The 21,288-nt window shown below is 39.8% G+C and overlaps 1 protein-coding gene and 1 pseudogene across 5 annotated transcripts in view; both read left to right on the top strand.

Annotated features, from left to right (window-relative positions):
- Alms1 (ALMS1, centrosome and basal body associated) overlaps positions 1-12,587 on the top strand; it is a 139,114-nt gene extending 126,527 nt beyond the window's left edge. For 4 of the 5 annotated variants that reach the window (XM_006506052.3, XM_006506049.3, XM_006506051.3 and 1 more), the window contains 2 exons: positions 7,901-7,990; positions 12,500-12,587. In XM_006506052.3, the coding sequence (XP_006506115.1) occupies positions 7,901-7,984 (84 nt within the window). In that variant the 3' untranslated portion in view covers positions 7,985-7,990; positions 12,500-12,587. Of the gene's footprint in view, positions 1-7,900; positions 7,991-12,499 lie in introns of those variants that run through there. The other variant, XM_006506053.4, reaches the window with a different exon arrangement.
- Positions 7,899-21,288, top strand: part of Alms1-ps1 (ALMS1, centrosome and basal body associated, pseudogene 1) — a 34,717-nt pseudogene continuing 21,327 nt past the window's right edge.

Below are 21,288 nucleotides of genomic sequence, written 5' to 3' on the forward strand. Positions count from 1 at the left end.
GCCATGGAATTTTCTGTCGTTAATAATGCGAAACAAAAGCCAGGCAAATGTGCATTTCACCTTGACTATGGAGGTGGTGGATTTTTGTCTTTTGCCAGATGTGATAAAAACCTTCTCCTTTCTTTCTTCTTTTGCACTGGTGGGAGCATGTGTGTGAGGCTTCCATCCACACAGAAACCACCCCAGTAGTTTACTTGTCTGGGGTATTTTAAGTATCTGAGGGCAATGGGAAACACAGTGGCCCTGGTATTTAAATGTGTTCCTGTCGTGGCTCTCTGTCTCCATCACTTTCTGCATTCAGCTTTATTTTCCTGCTCCTCCATCACTCCTGGTATGAGTTTTGTAAAAGATGATGTTTGGGGGAGGACACATTGAGGGGCTGTGTGTAGATTCTGAGGAAGGAAATGGGGTGCAGAAGGCACAATGTAGGATTGGGAAGTTGTAATAAGGTGACAGTAAGAAGTGACCTATATTTTGACCTTTATGAAGTCTCTTTTTATACTTTAACCATAATTTAACCATAACTTTTAATTTTACCTAAAGTATCAGAATCCACAACTTGAAGTTTTTCTTATAGCTGGGGTTGTGTCCTATAATGAGGTCCACAATTCTTGAACGGGGCTAAGAGACTGCCCCATAAGTTTTCTGTCTTACCTGCTTCTCTAGTTAGCGGAGTTCAATTCTCATGGGATCTTGACCTGCAATCATTCCTCCAAGGTTCCACCACAGCCTGGGCAGAGTCCTGGAGAAAGGCCCTTCTTGTTTCCCGAGGGATTCTTACAATCTTTACTCAGGTGCCCCGGTTTTTTACAACTGAAACATGCAGTTTCATAGTTCTTTGTCTTACCCGCTTCTCTAGTGAGCGGAGTCCCATCCTTATGGGACTTTGATTTACATTCACTTCTCCAGTGTTTGTCACAACGCTGGAAGGGACCCAAAGGAATGTTCCTCTTGTCTCTTGAGAGATTTTTACAATCTTTTCTCAGGTGCCCCGGTTTTTTATAACCAAAACATGTAATTCCATAAGTATTTCTGACATAGGCGCCGAATTTCTTCCCTTTTCTTGCTGAGGCATAAGCTATCCCCTGAATTACGGCCGGTGAGGCGTCTACACATGCTTTAATATAATCTTGTAGGGAATTTGTCTTACGGATTGGTCTGTTCAGGTCTTGGCACAAGGTATTCACGTTTTCCCAAGCCAATTGTTTTATTAATAAATCAGCCCCTTCCGAGGGAGGAAGCATCCTACCTACTCACTTCCAATCCTCCAATGTCAAGCTTCCCTCCTCTGGAAACCAGGGACTGATTTTTTGCACGAAATCATAAAATCTATCTGAGACCTTTAGGCCTCTGCCAGACAACATGTGCTTAAAGACTGACAGAAACAACCTCTTGCCTTTCAATTCTGACTGCCCCATGATAAAACTTACTCGTCTCTTAACTGATCTACGAATCAGGCCGTCTGCAGCACGGTCACGACGAGATCCTATCTTTGCCTGAGAAAATAAAGGTGAGAAAGAAAAATGAAAGAAAAAGAAATAGAGACTAACCTGCTCTGGTGTCCCTGTTCAGGCGCCAACTGTCGCAGACCCTCTGAGCCCCTTTGTCTGCGTGGAACGGGTTTCTAGTCGCAGGTGGTCAAAGCGTCGGATGAATTGACAGACAGATACACACAGAAGAGGTTGTGTAGAATCTGAATGTAATTTGTCAAATCGAGCATCAGACTTTTTATGCAGAAGACAATAAGGAAGTTGGGTGACACACCAGCAAGGTACAAAGAGATTACTGGAATCTTACATAAAACAGAGGAATGCAAACACAGAAGGTCTAATGGGAACCACCTGGGATAGAATTTATTGTTAACAACTGGGATCAACAAGGGCTCCACCTAAGATTCACTAATCTTAGAAGCCAGGGTCAAGGGCTTCGCGCCCTTGCCATAGTTCCTATTTTAGTCTATTGTATAGTCCACCTTCCCCTTAGGCCATTGTAAATACGTGTGTATGGGTGTAACTCCACTATAGTTCTAAGTACCTATTCTGGTTTCTCCTTTGGTCTGAAACTTCTTTCTTCCTTAGTGATGGTAAATTCCTGTGTAAGGGAATGACTTAGCTTTTATTCAAAATGAATAGTGTAGTGCCAGAGGCAATTCTAAATGTCAGTGAATAGTAACATTTTTACTGAATTTCAAGCCCATGGTCTTGCTCAAGGACGTTCTAGGACTGTTGGAACACTGGCAGAAGGCTTTAGCTATGTCAGAATTCAATCTTAAAAGGCACTTATAATAGGATAATACTAAAAGAGAGCACGTGGATCCATACACTAAACTAACGCGGGAATGGAAAATTAATGTTAGAGAGAATGCCAGACTCCAGGAGCCAGTTTCTGTGAAACTCTTTTTGCCTCTTGAGTAGCTTTCAAGCCTCAGCCTGTCAAGCTGACTCGACCAGAGAGCGTGGCACATATGCACTTGGCAAATATCAAAAAATGAATTAGAAATAAATTTTTAAAAGGTTATACTTGTTTTTATATTATGTATATGCAGCCTGTTTGTATGTATGTGCACCACCTGTATGTATGTGTGTGTGTGTGTGTGTGTGTGTGTATTGTATGTATATGCCCCACTTCCGTGTATGTAGAACACCACCTGTGTGTATGTATATATACCACCTGTGTGTCTATGTGTATGTATGTATTTATGTATGTACACCACCTGTATGTATGTATACAGTGCCTTTGGAGACCAGAAGAGCATGTTGGACTCCCTGGAACTGGAGTTGCAAGTGGTTGTGAGCCGCCATGTATGTTCTCAGGCCTGAGCTGTGCTCTTCTGGAAGAAGAAGAACTCAGGCCATTCTGCACGATCTGTTTAAAAACCAGCTTTATGTGCTTAGTCCCATGGCCTTCACCTTTTTCCATCAGTCTCCTGGGATCAGTGTAGAAGCCGTCCTCATAAAACATTGATAGGTCCATCCACTCTAGACTGCAAGCTACAAGTTTGGTTTTATGGTCTACTTAACAATTTAAATAAACTGAGACATTTCTAACAACAACAAAAGGACAAAGGGCTTCTACCCAGCTCACAAGTCATCATTAGAACCCACTCATCCCTGTCCCCATCTGAAAATTCAGGAAGGCTGGAGAGAGATGCCTCAGTGGTTAAGAGCACTATTGCTCTTGCAGAGAAGCTGGGTTCAAGTCTCAGCATCCACAGATGGCTTACAATCATCCACAGTTCCAGTTCCAGGGGATCTGATGACCTCTTCAGACCTCCCAGGGTCAGACATGTATTGTGGTTCACAGAAATACATGCAGACAAAAACATTCATGCACATAGAATAAAATCAATGAATCTTTTAAAAAGAGAATGCATTTGTAAAATCACGAGAACGTAGGTCAGGAAGAAGAGTGGGAAAGGTTGGAGGCTATTGGGAACAGACACAAAGACTTCCAGCAGAAATTATCCACTTAAATTAGCTGGCTCACTCTGCTGAGGGAATTCTAAGGACCAAAGAGGCCTGACTTCTTGGATCTAAGATTCCATGACCTGTTGTATAACTGGTTCCTCTAGAACAGTGGTTCTCACCCTTCCTAATGCTGCTACCCTTTAATACAGTTCTTTATGTTGTGGTGACCCCCCACACACACCATAAAATTATTTTTGTTGCTACTTCATAACTGTAATTATGCTAAGTTATGAAATGTTTTTATAAATATCTGATTTGTGGTATGTCTAATATGCAACCCTGTTAAGAGGTCATTCAACCCTGAAGGGGTCGTGACCCACAAGTTGAGAACCACCTCTCTATCTCAAAACATTCCTCTTTGGGGGAAAAAGGGAAGCTCACAGAACTCACGGGAAAAAAAAAATCACTAGAACACAGAAGACAGATACTAGACTCATTGTTCCAGGACACATTCACAGAGTGTGAAGAAAATCTTTGATGATATACCTATCTGCAAATGCCTATTAGACATTGTCACACATTGTTACCATGCTAGGGTGGGCTTTTGGGTGACACAGCCAACCCAAGTTAGCCATGCTCCTGTAATTAACCCCTTCCCCATATAACCACAAATAAATCCAATAAACTCATGAGTAGAATAATTTATTTGGTCTTTTGGTGGTAGTATAGATAGAGTGCATAGATTGTCAGTGGTTCCCAGATCTTTGGTGATATATTAAATACATTACCAGGCACATACCAAACAGGGACACACAAAGTCAAAGATGAGGTGGGAGAAGATGGCACCTGATCCTACTATAGATGGTTATAGGAGGCTGATCTGTCTGAGGATGGAGCATCTGCATGGACAATCATGATAGGGCCATTTGTCTTTATGTGGCAAGATATCCTGCCTCCTGGCTGTAAAGATAGTTTCATGACCATTGCTATGGACAATAAGATACCTATCTGTAGGCTGACTGTCTCTTAGGGGGAAAGTCAGACTGGACCACAGGGCAAATCCCAGTGGGCTGTTTCTGTTTCTCTCCTGAGTGGAGCAACTCCTTGATGAATGTGGTTACCAAAGAAGTACAGGGATCACCCTGAATGGCTGATAGAGCAGGGACTGTACTGCAGATCCTGGGAAGAGAGCACTAATGGGGTATGCCAGTCTGCCACTGCTGGATAAGACTTTGGTGGAAGTGACTGTAAGGGGCCGTCATGGTTGTGGTGGTGTTAGATGCACGGTTCACTGAGCAGATGAGTGTGTACACCAGAGACTTATTTTGTCAGGGCCCTCTGGTCTGCTGTGGGCTTCAATGGCTTTGCTCAGCCTCATGGTATGGCATATTCTCAGATAACAGAAGAGGTGCTGGTGAATCGAAATAACCTGAACTGATTTTCTTTCTTTCTTTCTTTCTTTCTTTCTTTCTTTCTTTCTTTCTTTCTTTCTTTCTTTCTTTCTTTCTTTCTCTTTCTTCCTTCCTTCCTTCCTTCCTTCCTTCCTTCCTTCCTTCCTTTCTTTCTTTTGTTTGTTTGTTTTGTTATGTTTTATTTTCGAGACAGGGTTTCTCTGTGTAGCCCTGGCTGTCCTGGAACTCACTTTGTAGACCAGGCTGGCCTCGAACTTAGAAATCAGCCTGCCTCTGCCTCCCAAGTGCTGGGATTAAAGGCGTGCACCACCACTGCCTGGGTAAAAAATACCTGAATCCTTTGTTGTTTGTTTGTTTTTTTTAAAGATTTTATTTATTTATTCTATGTTAGTACACTGTAGCTGTCTACAGATCTCATTACGGGTGGTTGTAAGCCACCATGTGGTTGTTGGGATTGGAACTCAGGACCTTCAGAAGAGCAGTCAGTGCTCTTAACCGCTGACACATCTCACCAGCCCCTCTTCTGTGATTTTGTTGAAGATATTTTCTGGGCCTTTGAGTTGGAAGTCTTCTTCTATTCCTATTATTCTTAGTTTTGGTCTTTTCATAGTGTCCCAAATATCCTGAGGGTGTTTTGTGTTAGAAAGTTTTTAGCTTTAGCATTTTCTTTGGCCAGTGTATCAATTTCTTCTATTGTATCTTCTATGCCTGCGACCCTCTTTTCCATCTCTTCTATTCTGTTGCTGATGCTTGTGTCTGTAGTTCATATTCTCTTTCCTAGGTTTCCCATCTTTAGGATTGCCTCAGATTGGTGGGGTTTTTTTGTTTGTTTGTTTGTTTTTTGTTTTTTATTTTTATTGCTTCTATTTCCATTATCAGGTCTTAAACAGTTTTATTCATTTCCTTCACCTGTTTAATTATAGTTTCCTGTATTTCTTTATGCTTTTTCATTTCCTCTTTAAGGGTCTCTACCTGTTTGATTGTATTTTCCTGTATTTCTTTAAGAGATGCTTTTATTTCTTTTTTAAAGGTCTATATCTTTATAATATCATTTTGTGATTAAGATGCGTTAGGATATTCAGGGTTTCGATAGTAGGATAGCTGGGTTCTGGTGGTACTATATTGCCGTGGCTTTTGTTGATTGTGTTCTTGTACTGTTCAGCCATCTAGTTGTCCCTATGGTTTGGCAGGCCTGATAGTCCTTGATGGAGTAGGCCTCTGGGGTTGCAGGTAGAGCTGGTTGTACCTGGTGGCAGTTGGCTTCTAGGAATGCAAGCAGAGCTGATAGACCCCTGAAAGCTTCAGGCTCCTGGTTATCCTGTGGGGACAGGCCTCTTGGGATAAAGGTAGAGCTAGTGGTCCCTGATGTTTGCAGGCCTCTGTTTGTCCTGGGCAGTAGCAGGCCTCCCGGGATGTGGGCAGAGTTGTTTCTCTGGAATTAGAATGCAATGGGGCAGGGCAGAATTCACCACTGCTGGGTTTGCCCAGAGGGGCCAGAAGGCAGAGAGTTGGGATAGAGGGTCCCACCTGGTAGTCACTGATGGCTGCATGTGTCTAAGATATTAGTTAGAGGTGTGGACCAGAAGATCAAGTCTGGGGCTTGGGTAACTCACTTGGTTGTTCCTGCCAGCACCAAGGCCTCCAGCCACATTTTTTTTTTAAATTTAAAGATAATCTTACACCATTGTTGTACTAAAAGTGTTTACTCTTTAGAAATTCATCTTATTTACTTTGGATCTATTGTGTTTATCTTACTTCAGTAGGATTATGCTGAAATTGCCTATGGTAGTGTGTTTAATTTAGGGTCAGCTTTGATTAAAAACCACCCTAAAATGACAAGATTTAAAGAAGAAAACATTTCTCATTTTGTATTGTTGACATTTCTGACCTTGACTCTATGGAAAGAGGAAGGCGTATTCTTCTTTAGTGGAGCTTCTCAGAAATTACACTCCCTTTTTGGCGTAGAGGCCAGCTTGAGTCGTGTGATCTCATCAAGTTATCACCAAGGAGGTGAGACTATTCTGGTACCATGCTCAGCTCTTGCAGAGGAAGAAGAAAGTGTATTAGGGGATGGGTGTTAGTTAGGCCACAGTACGGACAAGAGAGGTTTTACAGCAGAAGACACTTTTCTTTCTTACACACCAGCTTTCTCTTTAAGATTTTAGACTTGTATTCTGGGAAACACTCCAGAATGATACCGTGTTTTTTTTTTTTTTTAATTGTTGCAAAATGAATGTCCCTGAAACTGTTTTGCCTGTTAGTCTCCTGATGCATTTCAGTCTTCATTGTCTTCGGGAATAAAATCGTAGGTCTTTTAGCAGTCTTCCAGAATGTTAGGATGAGCTCCAAAACAGCCTTTCCTGCTCTGGTTTCCCCTCGTTTCCTTATTAGATGCTGCAGTCTGTAGATATTTAGTTGCTTTCCTGATTCCTCTCTTGTGTTACACAGCCACCTTTGCTTTCAGTGACTTCTGATTTCCATTTCAAAATGTTTCCCATCTTGAGAGACTCAAGTCTGTTGTCTAGAGTATTCTATGGTACTGTTTGCTAGAATTTGTTTGTTTGTTTGTTTGTTTTTTTGAGCACTTAATACCTTTTCATCTATCTCATGGTGATTCTTTTTTTTTAACTTTTAAAACAGATATATTAGATGTTTTTAATCAATTTTATTTTATGAGTATGGGTGCTTTGCCTATATGTCTGTGTGTACCACTTGAATACCTTGTCCTTGTGGAAGTCAGAAGAGGATGTCAGATGCATTGGAGCTGGAGTTGCAGATGTTGTAGGATGTCAGATGTGTTGGAGCTGGAGTTGCAGATGTTGAAGACTACCGCATGGGCTAGAAAGTGAACTCATGCTAGGCAAGAGCAGCAAGTGCTGTTAACCACTGAGCTGTGTCTCCACCCCTGATGTTGATGCTCTGTACGACATCCTTATGTAAATGTACTTTTTTATTAACATTTCCCATTTTTTAAACAATGGTATTGATATTTATGTTTTCCAGTGCCACTAACAATGGCTTTCACATATTAAATAATTAGAGGGTTTTTATGTATTTACTGCATTCATTTTGTTCTCTTAGGTCCCAGTGATATCACTGTACAAGACAGAAAAACTGAAAAGCTGCCAGACACTAAATCCATTAAACAGAAGGAAGGATCCTTAGAGATAGGTAATGCAGTATATGTTAATGTGTGCCTGAGTGCTAGTGTTTGTGTTTCTGGTTCATTCTGACAAAAATAAAAAATGCTTTTCTATTTTACTTATGAATATCATTTCAATACTGCCTCCATACTCAGTTCAACCAACTCTCTGCAGAAAACATTTTGTGAAAAAGTTATGATTTTTGACCATGTATAGATTTCTTTTTTGTCATTACTTTCCACAGATAGCATAGGATGATTATTGACTTAGCAGTTACTTTGTTTCTCATGTTGAAAGCAATCCAGTGACTGCTTAAAGTATAGAAGCACTGATGCATATGCGTATGCAAGTGTCATGTAAAGTAGTTGGCATCTGTGAGACGTCCAGGAACCACTTCCACCATACACTGAGGGACGACTGTACCCCAAGGCTGCTGCTGCTGGAAGTCTTAGTTCTGAATCATGGATACCTGAAGCTACTCTGGAATAATGAGAAACAAGGATAGCATCAATATGTAACAGTAAGAAGCCAAATTAAATCAATTTATATATTTTGGCCCTAATATTATGATAAAAGAGAAGAACATACAAAACATAAACCATTATTATTCAGCTGTCAAATTTTAACTGTTAGAAAATAAGAATTTCCATGTAAGAGGAAGGAGCAGAAGAGAGAGTTCTACTCACACTGTTTGCTGAAAAGTTTCCATTAACTATTCACATATAGAATGTATAAAACCAGTGTTTAATAAGAATATAGCTGCTATGCAGTGAGGAAAGGATAGGCTTTCCAACTGAGAGTATAGAAAAACTGGATAACCACATTAAAAGAATAAAGTTAAATCATTACATAAAACTTACATCAAGAAGAATTAGAGATATAAACACAAGACCTGAATTCCAAAAACTGGTAGAAGACATAAAAGAAAAGCTTCAAGAAACTGTATTTGGTAATCACTTCTTTGCATGACAGCAAAAGCGGTCATGGACAAGTGAAACTGAAGCAAGGCTTCCCAAAGTATTTGCTGAGAGTTAAACATAGAATTTATAAGGAGCATGTGTGCCTTGAAAACAAAAAACAAATCTGACTTAAAAGTGTACAAGGAGTTAAACAAATAGTTCTCCAAAGAAAATAGACATGACCCAAGAAAATACGTAATGCACTCAACTAATTGAAGAGAAATGCAGTTCAAAACCACAAGGAACTAACAGCTCACACTATGTAAGAAAAGCTACCAAAAGAATTGTTAGGAAAAATAAGGAATTCCTGCATCACCGGCAAGAACGTTGTACAACCAATTTAAGCTTATCCCCGACTAGCTTAGAAATAAATGAGCCTCAGACTATGGTTATTTTATTTGGCTTTGACAATTACTGGGGGTCACCCCTAATCTTTTCTAATTGCTGGCCTGGCTCCCTCCCCAGTGATGTATCCCAAGTATTTGCTGTTTCCTCTGGCCATGTGCTCATGGTAACCACTTCTCATGGTGCCTTCTTGTCTGTCTCTTCAGGGTCTCTCTTCTCTTCCTCTCTTCTCCACTCTAACCTGGAAACTCAAAACCCACCTACCTCTAATCCCTCTAGTAATTTGCTGTAGCTGATTTTATTTAACCAATAGTTTTAAATTAAGGGACAAGTTTTGCACAGCAAAGGCTTGTAAACATGAGAATTCCTTCATAGGCCTAACCCTTTGGGTACAGAATTTAAGCATTACAACACATAGTTACAGACCAAACCTCAGCAAAATGTAAAATGGTATAGTTGTTCTGGAGAACAATGTATTCTCTCTCTCTCAAAACAAAATAATTAAACAATTACCATACAAATGTAGCAATCCCACTTTGGGGCATATATTCAAAAGAATTTAAAGCCAGATCTGAAACATCACACATGTTTATTATAGTTATTTATTACAATAAGAGTTAGGAGTGACCCAGTTGTCCATCAGATAATTGGATAAGGAAAAAGTGAATTCTTGGTCAATGAAGAGCTTTCATAGTGTGCTATATGCATGTAATACAAGCACTCTGAAAGCAGAGCAGGAGGATTACAAATTAGAGGCCACTGTAATCTACATAGTCAATTCAAGGTCATTATACAATACATAACTAGACCTTGCCTCAAACAAAACAACAATAAAAATGTGACTTATATTTAAAAATGGTTATTATGCCTTCTTCATGAGGAAATTGTCAGTGTGCTATAACATGGATAAACTTTGTAAGGAGATACACTAAGCCAAATAGCCCAGCCATTAAGGTTGATTTAATGCTTTGATCCTCTTGTTAGTACCAAACTGTCTTGATTACCTTTGATTCATGGTAAAGTTTGATCTAAGATGTGTTGGACTTTCAGCTTTATTTTATGGTATATATACACACATGTATATGGTGTGTGTGTGTGTATACTTATGTATATTATATATGTATTACATTATATAAATTGCTTTTCTGTTTGATGTAGTAAGCAGTCATACTGATAGTTAAAACCACTTTTATTTTAGTTTCTTTTCTATTGTTGTGATAAAACACGATCAAGGCAACTTAAAGAAGGGTTTATTTGGGCTTATGTTCCAGAGGGATAGGAGGCCGTCATGATCATGGTAGGGAAGTGTGGCCACTTGGTGGGGAAGGCAGGTATAGCCACGAGAACAGCAAACTAAGATGTGAATCTTAAAAGTGTGCAAATAGGAAGCATAGAGAATGAGCTGGGAATGGTGTAAGGCCTTGAAACTTCGAAGGCTGTCCCCAGGGATATACTTTATCCAGCAAGGCCACACCTTCTAAGCCTTCTAAAAAGTGCCTCCAATAAGAACCAAATATTCATATATTCATATGGGACAATTATTTCATAGGGGACATTCTCTTTCAAACCACCACAGCACACACACATAGCTATATTTGCTAGGTATCCTTTGTTACATGTTTATGTTTGTGCTAGACATGCTTAGTTTCAGTTTATTTACTGTAGGTACATAAAATTCAAATTATAAACACATATTTTTATGTTGAAACCTTACTGAGATCTTTTATTAGTTCTAATTATTTTTATGGCTTTCTTAGTAAAGGCTAGAATGGAATTCAGTTAAAAAATTAAGGTGACTGACTATACATCAAAGTTATACATATGATACATAGATATGAATTGATTGAGAGAAATCATGACTTGAAATATAAATCTAAGAGTAGATATTGACACTGAAGTGATTAAAAAAACCCATGAAGACTGGTATTTGTGTCTTGAAAGGGAATTTAGTGCATGAGCACACTCTAGATAAGAGTTGGCTCTTTGAAGAGACCATTGGTCACATAGAGCTATTATAATTCAGTACTAATTTGGAGAGAATGGTTTGGGAAAGAGAACAGGGAAATACATGTTTTCTATGTTAGCAGCTCAGTTGTGAAGAGGAACAGAGGCATGAGCCAATACAAGGGTTTTTTGAATGCCATAACTTTGAATGGTCCAGCAATCAGGGGTGAAATTTGAATGTGGTTCAGAGAACCACAGTCAGCCTAGTAAACTATAACATGTGCTTGTATTCAACAGTACGTACTGTGATACGGAATGATGATTGCTCAAAAGTGAGGATTTAAAATTTTTTTTTTTTACTTCACCCACTTAATGGTGATGATGAAACCTCAAGGTTTTTTGTTTTTGTTTTAAGCTGGAAATACCCATCTCTATCTTACTAGCAGGATGCAATTTTTAAGAAAAAAAAGATTTATTTATTTATTTGTAAGTAGACTGTAGCTGTCTTCAGACACTCCAGAAGAGGGAGTCAGATCTCCTTACAGATGGTTGTGAGCCACCGTGTGGTTGCTGGGATTTGAACTCCGGACTTTCGGAAGAGCAGTCTGGTGCTCTTACCCACTGAGTCATCTCACCAGCCCTGCTATTTTTTAAAGAAAGAACATATACAGAAAGTTGCCTAAATAGAATAAGTGGTGGATTTACAAAGCAACTAACTAATTATAGTGTAGAGAACTAAAGGGGCTGTGCTTGAGGTCATCTTTGTCACATGATTGTAGAGTTCAATCCATATATACATTTTTTTTTGAGACAAAGTATTCTTGGCTGTCCTAGAACTCACTGTGTAGACTAAGGTGGCCTTGAACTCACAGATGTCCAATGGCTTCTGTACTCTCTAGTACTTGGACCACTTGTTTTTCATTTTTGATATAGGCTACCAAGTAATTTGTTCAGGCTGGCCTTGAACTGGTTGTGTAGCAGAGGGTGACCTGGATCCTGATCATTCTGTCTCAATATTCTGAGTGCTGGGATAGTAAGTGCAGTTTAGAGCATGCTAGGAATTTAACCCAGCGCTTTGTGCATGCCAGGCAAGCACTTTTAGAGCTGGGGTCCAGTCCCAGATATGTCATACAGCATTGGAGTTTATCCAAATCCTTATATTTTGACTCATGCCAGTCTGATTGTTAAGCACATGTTCTATGTCTAAAGAAAAAGCAGAACAGTATTTATAAGGAAATACAAATATTTCTAAATTCTTTCAAAAAATTTCTTTTCTTTTTTTTCTTCAGAATCTGAATGTCATTCTGCATTTGAAAACACTGCTCACTCTGTCTTCAGATCAGCCAAGTTTTATTTCCATCATCCAGTACACCTGCCCAATGAGCAAGACTTCTGCCATGAATCTTTGGGAAGGAGTGTTTTCATGCAACATTCTTGGAAGGATTTCTTTCACCATCATTCAGGACATAGCTGCCTTCCTCCCCCTGGCCCAAGTTCGGACAAGTTGGACAAGACCAAGATGGATTACACCAGAATTAAGAGCCTCAGCATCAACTTGAATTTGGGAGACCATGAGAAAATACATACTATCAAGAATCAGACCAGAGACCCAAAAGGCAAAAGACAAGTAAATGAGCAAAAGAAGGATCAGAAGGTCACCCCAGAGCTAACAACTGAGTGCCCCGTGAGTTTGAATGAACTCTGGAACAGATACCAGCAGCGACAGAAGCAGCAGAGTCCATGTGGTGCCTGTGATATGAAAGAGCTCTCCTTGGTGGAACGACTTGATCGCTTGGCTAAACTGCTTCAGAATCCCATCACACATTCACTCCGGGCCTCAGAAAGTGCACAGGATGATAGCAGAGGGGGACATAGAGCCAGGGGTTGGACTGGGAGGAGGCAACAAAAACAGAAAGGCAAGCAGCACAGGAAGTGGAGTAAGAGCCTAGAGAGGGGCCAGAGTACAGGGGACTTTAGGAAAAGCAAAGTGTTTTCTCCTCATCAAGGTGGGAAATCCAGTCAGTTCAAGATTGAGCAGATTAAACTAGATAAGTACATCCTGAGGAAAGAGCCAGGTTTTAATAATGTCAGCAATACCTCCTTGGATTCTAGACCCTCAGAGGAAAGCGAGCTTCTCACAGATAGTCCCAACATTTTTTCCAGCACTGATTCTCCTGTGGACTCGGATGTATTGACTCCGACTGATTGGGACATGCCTTTAAATGAGAGGAGCAGCTCCATATCCACCATTGACACAGTCCGGTTGATCCAGGCTTTTGGCCACGATAGACTGTCTTTGTCGCCCAGGCGAATTAAATTATACAGTACTGTCACTAGTCAACAGAGGAGATATCTGGAGAAGCCATGCAAGCACAACAGGAAGGCATTGAACACAGCCTGTCCCCAAATGACTTCTGAGCACAGCAGAAGGAGGCACATCCAGTTACATGTCTACAAATTCCACTGGCAATGTGACTGCCTTTTTTTGAGGACGTTTTAGTTAATCTCTTCACAACAGGTGAAAGAAAACAGCCATTTGCCCTTTCCTCACTATCTCTAACGTTTCTCTGAGCTGGAAAAGAGTGAGAAAGTGTAGTCCAGTGCTATCGTTTGTTGTCATTCTTTCCACCAACACACCCCTGTCAGCCACGCTTTGCACTATATGTTTTCAGGGTCTGTGAACTAAAAGGAAGCCCCTGACATGTGGAGCTGCGAGCTTAGCATGGCTTCTGTTTGGCCGGGGTGGTGGGGGAGTCTGTTTTTTTTAAATTATTTTCTCCTGTTTTTTTGAGAAGTATTTGAATTGCTTTTAAACAATCACACTCAATACAATATGATCTTTTTTCTTTAAGTAAATGAAGCATTAGGATCATATCATTGAAAATGGGTCAGCCACAACATGATTTAAAGTACATAACTAAATGAACTAAGAGATAGAAGGACAAATTGAACCAGAGAGGTTAGATACATAAGCCCCAAGTGTGGTTTTAGATATGATAGAAGATAAGTTGTGATCACTTAGCATTGTATTATAAAAGCACTTTGGAATCTTAGAATTATTAGTCATTTCAGTCATATATACCATAGTGAGGTTTCCTCATCTGTCTTCATAAAGAAGACATTACAGGGTCACAAGTCCTCCAAGACCCTCATGGTACATGGCACAAGACTCGGAGCCTATTCGGGTCACGTTACATTTAGGATTGGTAAAGGCAGATGCTCTACCCAAGAGAAAATGACAGCCATGTATAGGTGGTGCACCTGCTACCTCAGCATTTAGGATGCTGAAGCAAAGGGGACCACAAGTTTGAGGCTAGCCTCCGCTACCTAGTATAAACCTGTTTCAAAAAAAAAAAAACCCAAAAAACAACCAAAGTAAAATCTAGAGAAACGCTCTCCAGGGAGATGCTCTGTCCATTGAAGTAGGGAAAATGGATTTTATATATATTTAAGATTTCAAATTTTCTATTTTTGCATTTTATAATATATGGTAAGTGAAAAATACATAAATAAATACCTATTTTGGCAATTTGTTCTCAAAAATATTTTGTCAGTAGGACTTCATGGAGATCACTAGACTAGAGGGAAGGAGATAGGAGATGAAGTTTCGCATAAGCAATATTTCCCACAATTGAGATTTTGGTAGATATGAATTGACAGGGATTATGTGTGTTAGTTAATTAATACTTTTTTAAGTAATAAAAAACTGGAAACAATGCTGGAAAGAGGGGAAAGGATCCTGCTTGAAGATTTATGTATGACCGTATAATGCAAAGTTTATACTTTGAGATGAGCATCGTGGTTCAGATCTGTACTCAAAGTACTCAGAAGCTGAGACCTAGCTCCAGAGGTCAGATGGTTTTCTCCCCCCCCCCCCTAATTAAACAATTAAGTAACATTTGGGGCTTATACTAATCATCCATACTCTGCCCTTCCCCAATCCTCTGGGAGTCAATAATTTGCTTCTGTCTCTGGGGACTTGTCTGTTCTGGTTATTTCATATAAACACAATCGTATAGTATATGATTCTTGTCAGTCTCCCCTGTCCCCAGGGATTGAACATAGGACAACTCCTTTTGAGGCAGTTCTACCATTAAGCTGCAGTTCTACCCTTTTTACATTTTTTACAAGGCTCACCTATGCCAAAGCACAAACAGTACTTGAGTTTTTCATGTTTTATATATATATATATGACACACTTTTTAAAAATCTATTCACAAATCCAATGATAGACACTTGGGCACTTGCAATGCTTCAGCTATTGTGAATGGGGCTGATCCTGGAATCCCCGTATGCAGTTGTTTGAGGTGCACCCAAGAATGGAAATAACAAATCATGTGGTAATTGTGTCTTACTGAGAAACTGACCAACTGGTGAGACCGCAGTGCCTGTCCTTTTATGCTTCGGCCAGCAGTGATTCCTGAGGGCTCCTGCGGGCCTCACTGCTCTTTTCTGGCTGCTTATTTATCTTGTTGTTGTTGGTTGTTTTAGTTTTTGTTTTGTTTTTGAATGTTATCCACTAGCTATACTATTGAGTATAAGGTAGTTTCTCGCTGTGGTTTATTTACATGCCTACGGGACATTCTGTGTGCATTTTAACCATTTGTATAACTTGTTTTTAAGTCCTTTGACCTTTAGAAATTTAGCTGCTTGACTTTTTGTTCTGTAGTTGTTGGACTTTTCTATATGGTAGTCCCTTACTAAATGTATATATAATCTGAAAATATATCTTGCCACTCTGTAGGCTGCCTCTCACACAGTCACTTTGTTGATTGTGTCTTTTGACATATAGCAGATTTAATAGTTCAGCATTACTTTCTGTTACCCATGTCTTGGGGGATCATAACCAGGAAATTGTTGCCAGATCTAATGTCATAAGATTCTTGTCTTTTTAATCTAGCTTTTATATTTAGGAATTCAGTCTACTAATGGTATATAGAAAAGGTCTACTTTCATTCTTCGGCATGTTTGTGTATAGTTCTGGCAAGATCATTTGTTTAGACTTTTCTCCATTTGTTCCTTGGCACTGTCATTAGAAATCTTGATCATGTGTGTATGTGTGTCCACATTGGGGCACTCAGTTCTGTCTCATTGGTTTGTTTTCCTTATCATGCCAGCACCACAGTTTGGATTCAGTTATCTTCATCGTAAGTTTTGACAGCAAGAACCGCCGTGTTTTCAAGATGGTTTTGACCACTCAGAGTCCGTTTAGAAGACTTGTAAATATCTACTTGTCAATATCTTATTCGTTCTAATGATTTTGTAAGTATAAAAATTTAACTAAATTTTTGGATTATTTGTTGGTGTAGAGATACATAGCTAACGTTTACATGTTGATTTTGTACCTTACAACGTTACTGAATTGATTTGTTAACTCTTTAATTTTCTTGTAGAACGTATAGACTTTCCTGTCATCTGCAAATAAAGACAGTCTTTCTTCTCCTTTTCAGTTTGGAAGATTTTGATTTTTCCAGCTGATTTACAGAGAACTTGTAGTAGAGTGTTGAATGGTTAAAAGTAAAAAAAAGGTGCCCTTGTGCATGTACTCGGGAGGAATACTTTGTCTTTCACAGTTGAGAATATGTTACTGTGGGGTTTTCTCTTGTGACTTTTATATTGAGGAAGTTCCCTTTTGCTAGTTTGGATTTTATTTTTATTATAAAAAGATTTTGATATTAGTCAAATTTGGCATCTATTAAAATGATCATCAACTTCCTGTTCTCCCCATTTTCTATTGATGTGTTTTGTATTCATTGATAACCACATGTTGAGCTAAATTTGCATTCCTCTTGTCATTCCCATTTTGCTGTGTTACGCAGTACTTTTCAAGTGCCATAGGATTGAGTTGCTAGACTTTGAAGAAGACTTTTTCTATCAATATTCTTGTAACCTATAGGTTTTTTTTTTTCCTGATGTCTTTGCTGCTTTTGCTGTCAGGATAATACCAGGTTTGTGGAATGCGTTTGTCGCCTTGCTGTGTTTTGATAATGAGTATTAGGATTAATGCTGCGATCTAATGTTAATTCTTTATGTGTTTGATAGAATTTAATTGCTATAGGTCATACATTTTTCTTTGGAGGCCTTTTTCTAAAAACTGACTCACTATAAGTCTGAGATATCTATTTCTTGAGTCAGTTTTTATATTTTGTGTTTTATGGTAGTTATTAAAAAATATTTATTTATTTATTTTATTTCTTATGGCTTTGAACTCAAAAGAAAACTGTCTGCCTTTTTCCTGGAATTATAGACTTGTGCCACCATACCTGACAGTATATGTTTTTTTTTAAATTGTACATAAAAGGGAAATGTTTTAAAACAGGAAATACAGTAAAGCTGGCTCTTAATCTTACTTATGTCACTTGGCTTTGGGAATATTCCTTTAGTCAAGTTGTGTGAGTCCTCTACAAACCCTGATTACAAATCTTTCAATGGGGATATGATTTGAAACTATGTTCTTCCTTTATTTTCCTTGAAACAGAGTATCTGTGTAGCTCAGGCTGCACTGGAACTCACTACATAGACCAATTAGCCTGAGTGAAACTCAGCCCTCTCTGCCTCTCCCCACTGAGTGCTGAGATTAAAGGCCTATGCTGCGCCTGGGCTTGTTCTTCCCTTTTTCTGCTTTGCTCTCCAAACTGTTGGCTTCACTTGTGGTGCAGCCCTTTTAGCAAAGTCTTAATCTGTGCGCACGTGCTCCTCAGTGTCATATCTGATTGTCAGGCTTAACCCGAAGTCAGAACACAAAAGTACTCCTTGGTTTTCTTCTAGTTAGCCTATAAATTTTTTATTTACGTCAGCTTTAGCTTCTTTTAAAGGATTGTATGGGTACAGCTTTATTCCTTTGTGTGTTGCTATCCAGCTGGCCTGACATCATTAGTTAGTTGCAAGGATGATTGTCCTTCACCAAGTATTTGGATACCTTTGCCCAGATATATTTCCTAAAAAGAAACCATAAAACTTTGTATGTGTGTGTGTGTGTTTGTTTTTATTGTATGTGTGTGAGTGTTTTGCCTACATGTATGTATGTGTACCATGGGAGCTTGCCTAGTGCCCATGGAAGTCAAAAGAGAACATCAGATCTCTAGGAACTAAAGTTCTATATAGTTATGAGCCACCATGCAGGAGCTGGAAATCAAACCCCAATCCTCTGCAGAAACAAAACGTACCTTTAACCACTGAGCCACCTCTCCAGTTTCCCACCCCCAACCAAAACTTAGATTGACATTGATAGGTGAGCAGAGAAGGTGGATTTCCAAGTCTCATTAATTTTTATTTTCTGCCTGAAAGTTCATCTGACCCTCCAGTTTTGTTATGTGACTCCTTTCAGAACTGGTGACAGAGGGTGAGAGAAAGGCTGGCCAGTGTCCGTGCCATTTCTATTTTTCCCTTCTCTTCATCATCTTCATCTTTATTAATATATGTGTTTCACTGTGTAACCCAAAGCTGATCTCAAGCTCATAGTCCTCCAGCCTCAGTCTCCCAAGTAGGACTATAGGTATAAACTGTTATGCTTGGTAGAAAAAAAAACAAAACAAAACATACAAAAACCCCTCTTAGTGTAAGGATGGTTTAATTAAATGTGTTCCCAGTCATGGCCTCCCTTTTAAAAATTTTCCCTGTGCTCATTCTCATTTTGATCATATGACTGACCTTTTGGAAACAGATTTTGAATTACTTGGGTTTTTAAAAATTTGTGTGTGTGTGTGTCTGTACACATGCGTACTTGTACATGCATTTCAGTAGGTATAAAAAGCACACCGCTGTTTGATGTTTTATGTTTATAAAATCAGAACCCATTGACATCTAGTCACAGGTATATCTGTCTGACCCAGGTGTCTACTCACTGCAAAATATTCCATGGAGTATCTGAACACTTGCCTGAGCTCTGCTGAACACTCAGCCCACCTGGCCAGCATGTAAATCAAGCAGTCAGGTCTTTGTCCTTCTGTGTCTTTGTTTTTTCACTTTACATTCCTTTCGCCTGTCCTCCTCTTTATCCTCTGAGAGGATAGAGCCTCCCCATCCTGGGTATTCCCCAACTCTGATACATCAAATCTCTGTAGGGCTAGGCACATCCTCTCCCATTGGGGCCAGACAAGGCAGCACGGTTAGGGGAACATATTTCACTGACAGGCAGCAGCTTTACGGATAGCTCCAACTCCATTTGTTGGGGGGTCCACATCAAGACGAAGCTGCACATCTGCTACAAATGTGTGGCGTACGTAGGTCCAGCCTGTGTATGCTTTTTGGATGGTGGTTCAGTCTCAGGGAACCCTCAAGAGTCCAGGTTAGTTGACTCTGTTGGTCTTCCTGTGGAGTTGCTATCCCCTTCAGCGCCCTCAGTTCTTCCTCTAGCTCTTACATGAGAGTTCCCAAGTGCCCTCCAATGTTTGGCTGTGGGTATCTGCATCTGTCCAAGTCAGCTGCTGGGTGAAGCCATTGCTAGTCTTCTGTCTGCAAGCATAACAGGAGTATTAGCAATAGTGTCAGAGTTTGGTCTTGCCCACAGAATGGGTCTCTAAGTGGACCCATTATTGATTGGCCATTCTCTCAGTTTCTGCTCCATACTCCATCCCTGCATTTTTTTGTAGACAGGATAAATTTTGAGATAAGTTTTGTGGGTGGGTTAGTGTCCCTATATCTCCAATAGGGTTCCTGCTTGGCTACAGGGAGTGGCCTCTTCAGGCTTGATATCCCCACTACTGTGGGGCATCTCAAGGATGTGTCAGAGACCTAGGATAGGGGAGTTCTCTGTGAGATTTTTACTTGTATACTGGAAGTGGTTACATGTATACTGGAAATGGGATTCTTTGGCTAAGCTGCACAATACTCAATCTCATATAAGAGTTCAAAATTTCTTTTTAAAGTATTTATTCCTTGTGGAAAGCCACATGTGCCGTTGCAGAGTGGCGCTGGCTACTGCTGGCCACCACGCATAAGTTTGGACAAACAACTAATGTGTATATATGCAGTAAAGGTTTTTGCCAAGATACTGCCTGTCCTGGGCATGATAATGAGGTTCTGAGAGTATAACCAATCAGATGAGGAATATGCAAATGAGGTATAGTGCATAACCAATCCGGGTGTGAGACACGCATCTCCTAGGCCTATATAAGCAGCACCAGTTCTGGGCTCGGGGTCTCTTCACCTCTGCAATCAAGCTTTCCCAATAAACGTGTGCAGAAGGATTCTGTTGCAGCGTCGTTCTTGCTGGCGAGTCGGACGCGTGCAAGAAGTGGTGCCAAAAACCCGGTAAAAGAAACATCTTCAGGCACGAGCGAAGACCCCCTGCTACAGGGAGGATTCAGAACTGCATCACGGGGAAGGAGCGGTTAATAAAGTGTTCTCATAAAACAGACTGCTGAGAAGGATTCAACTGCGTGGATTCAGAACTCTTCAGCTGGGGAACAGTGGTACCGGTAAGTAAAAAGAAATTAATGTGAGTCTCTGAGAGGTATGCTTTCCTACGCAGTAGGTCCGGTAATTATTGCTAGGGTTGTGAAGGGCAGCGACTTTTGCAGGAGTACCAAGAAGGCATATCAGAAACAGAGAGAAATGAAAAAAAAGACGCACACAGAAAAATATATAACTTAAGAAATATAAAGAGAGAAAAAGAAAGGAAGCTAAAATATAAAGATACAAAGGATACAAAGGATAATATAAAATATAAATTTACAAAGGATAATATAAAAAATGAAGAACAAAAAATTAAGTTAATTTACCCTCCTTTCGAGGACTTTGACTAAAGAGGCAGCTTTCATCAAAGGCTTAAAGATAGCTCTCAGGAAAAGAGGAGTAACTACTAGAAGCAGCCACTGTGTAGAATTCCAAGAAGGAGAAAAAATGAAAATAAGCTATTTCAGAGCTCTCACAGGGACAGAAGGAAAACGGGAGACGTCCTGCTTCCTCTCTGGCTCCTATGGAGATGTTTTTAGCTCCGGATAGGATATCTGTGTCCCTTTGAGACATCAAGGTCTATTGTCTGTTTTTGGTGCACCAAATTGTCTATATGTCTGTCAATTCATGTTTGTTTTTGTTTGGATGATTGAGTGATTGTTGTTCTGTGTTTCATGTTGAA

The sequence above is a fragment of the Mus musculus genome, chromosome 6 (assembly GCF_000001635.26).
Source record: "Mus musculus strain C57BL/6J chromosome 6, GRCm38.p6 C57BL/6J".
Taxonomy (NCBI): Eukaryota; Metazoa; Chordata; class Mammalia; order Rodentia; family Muridae; genus Mus; species Mus musculus.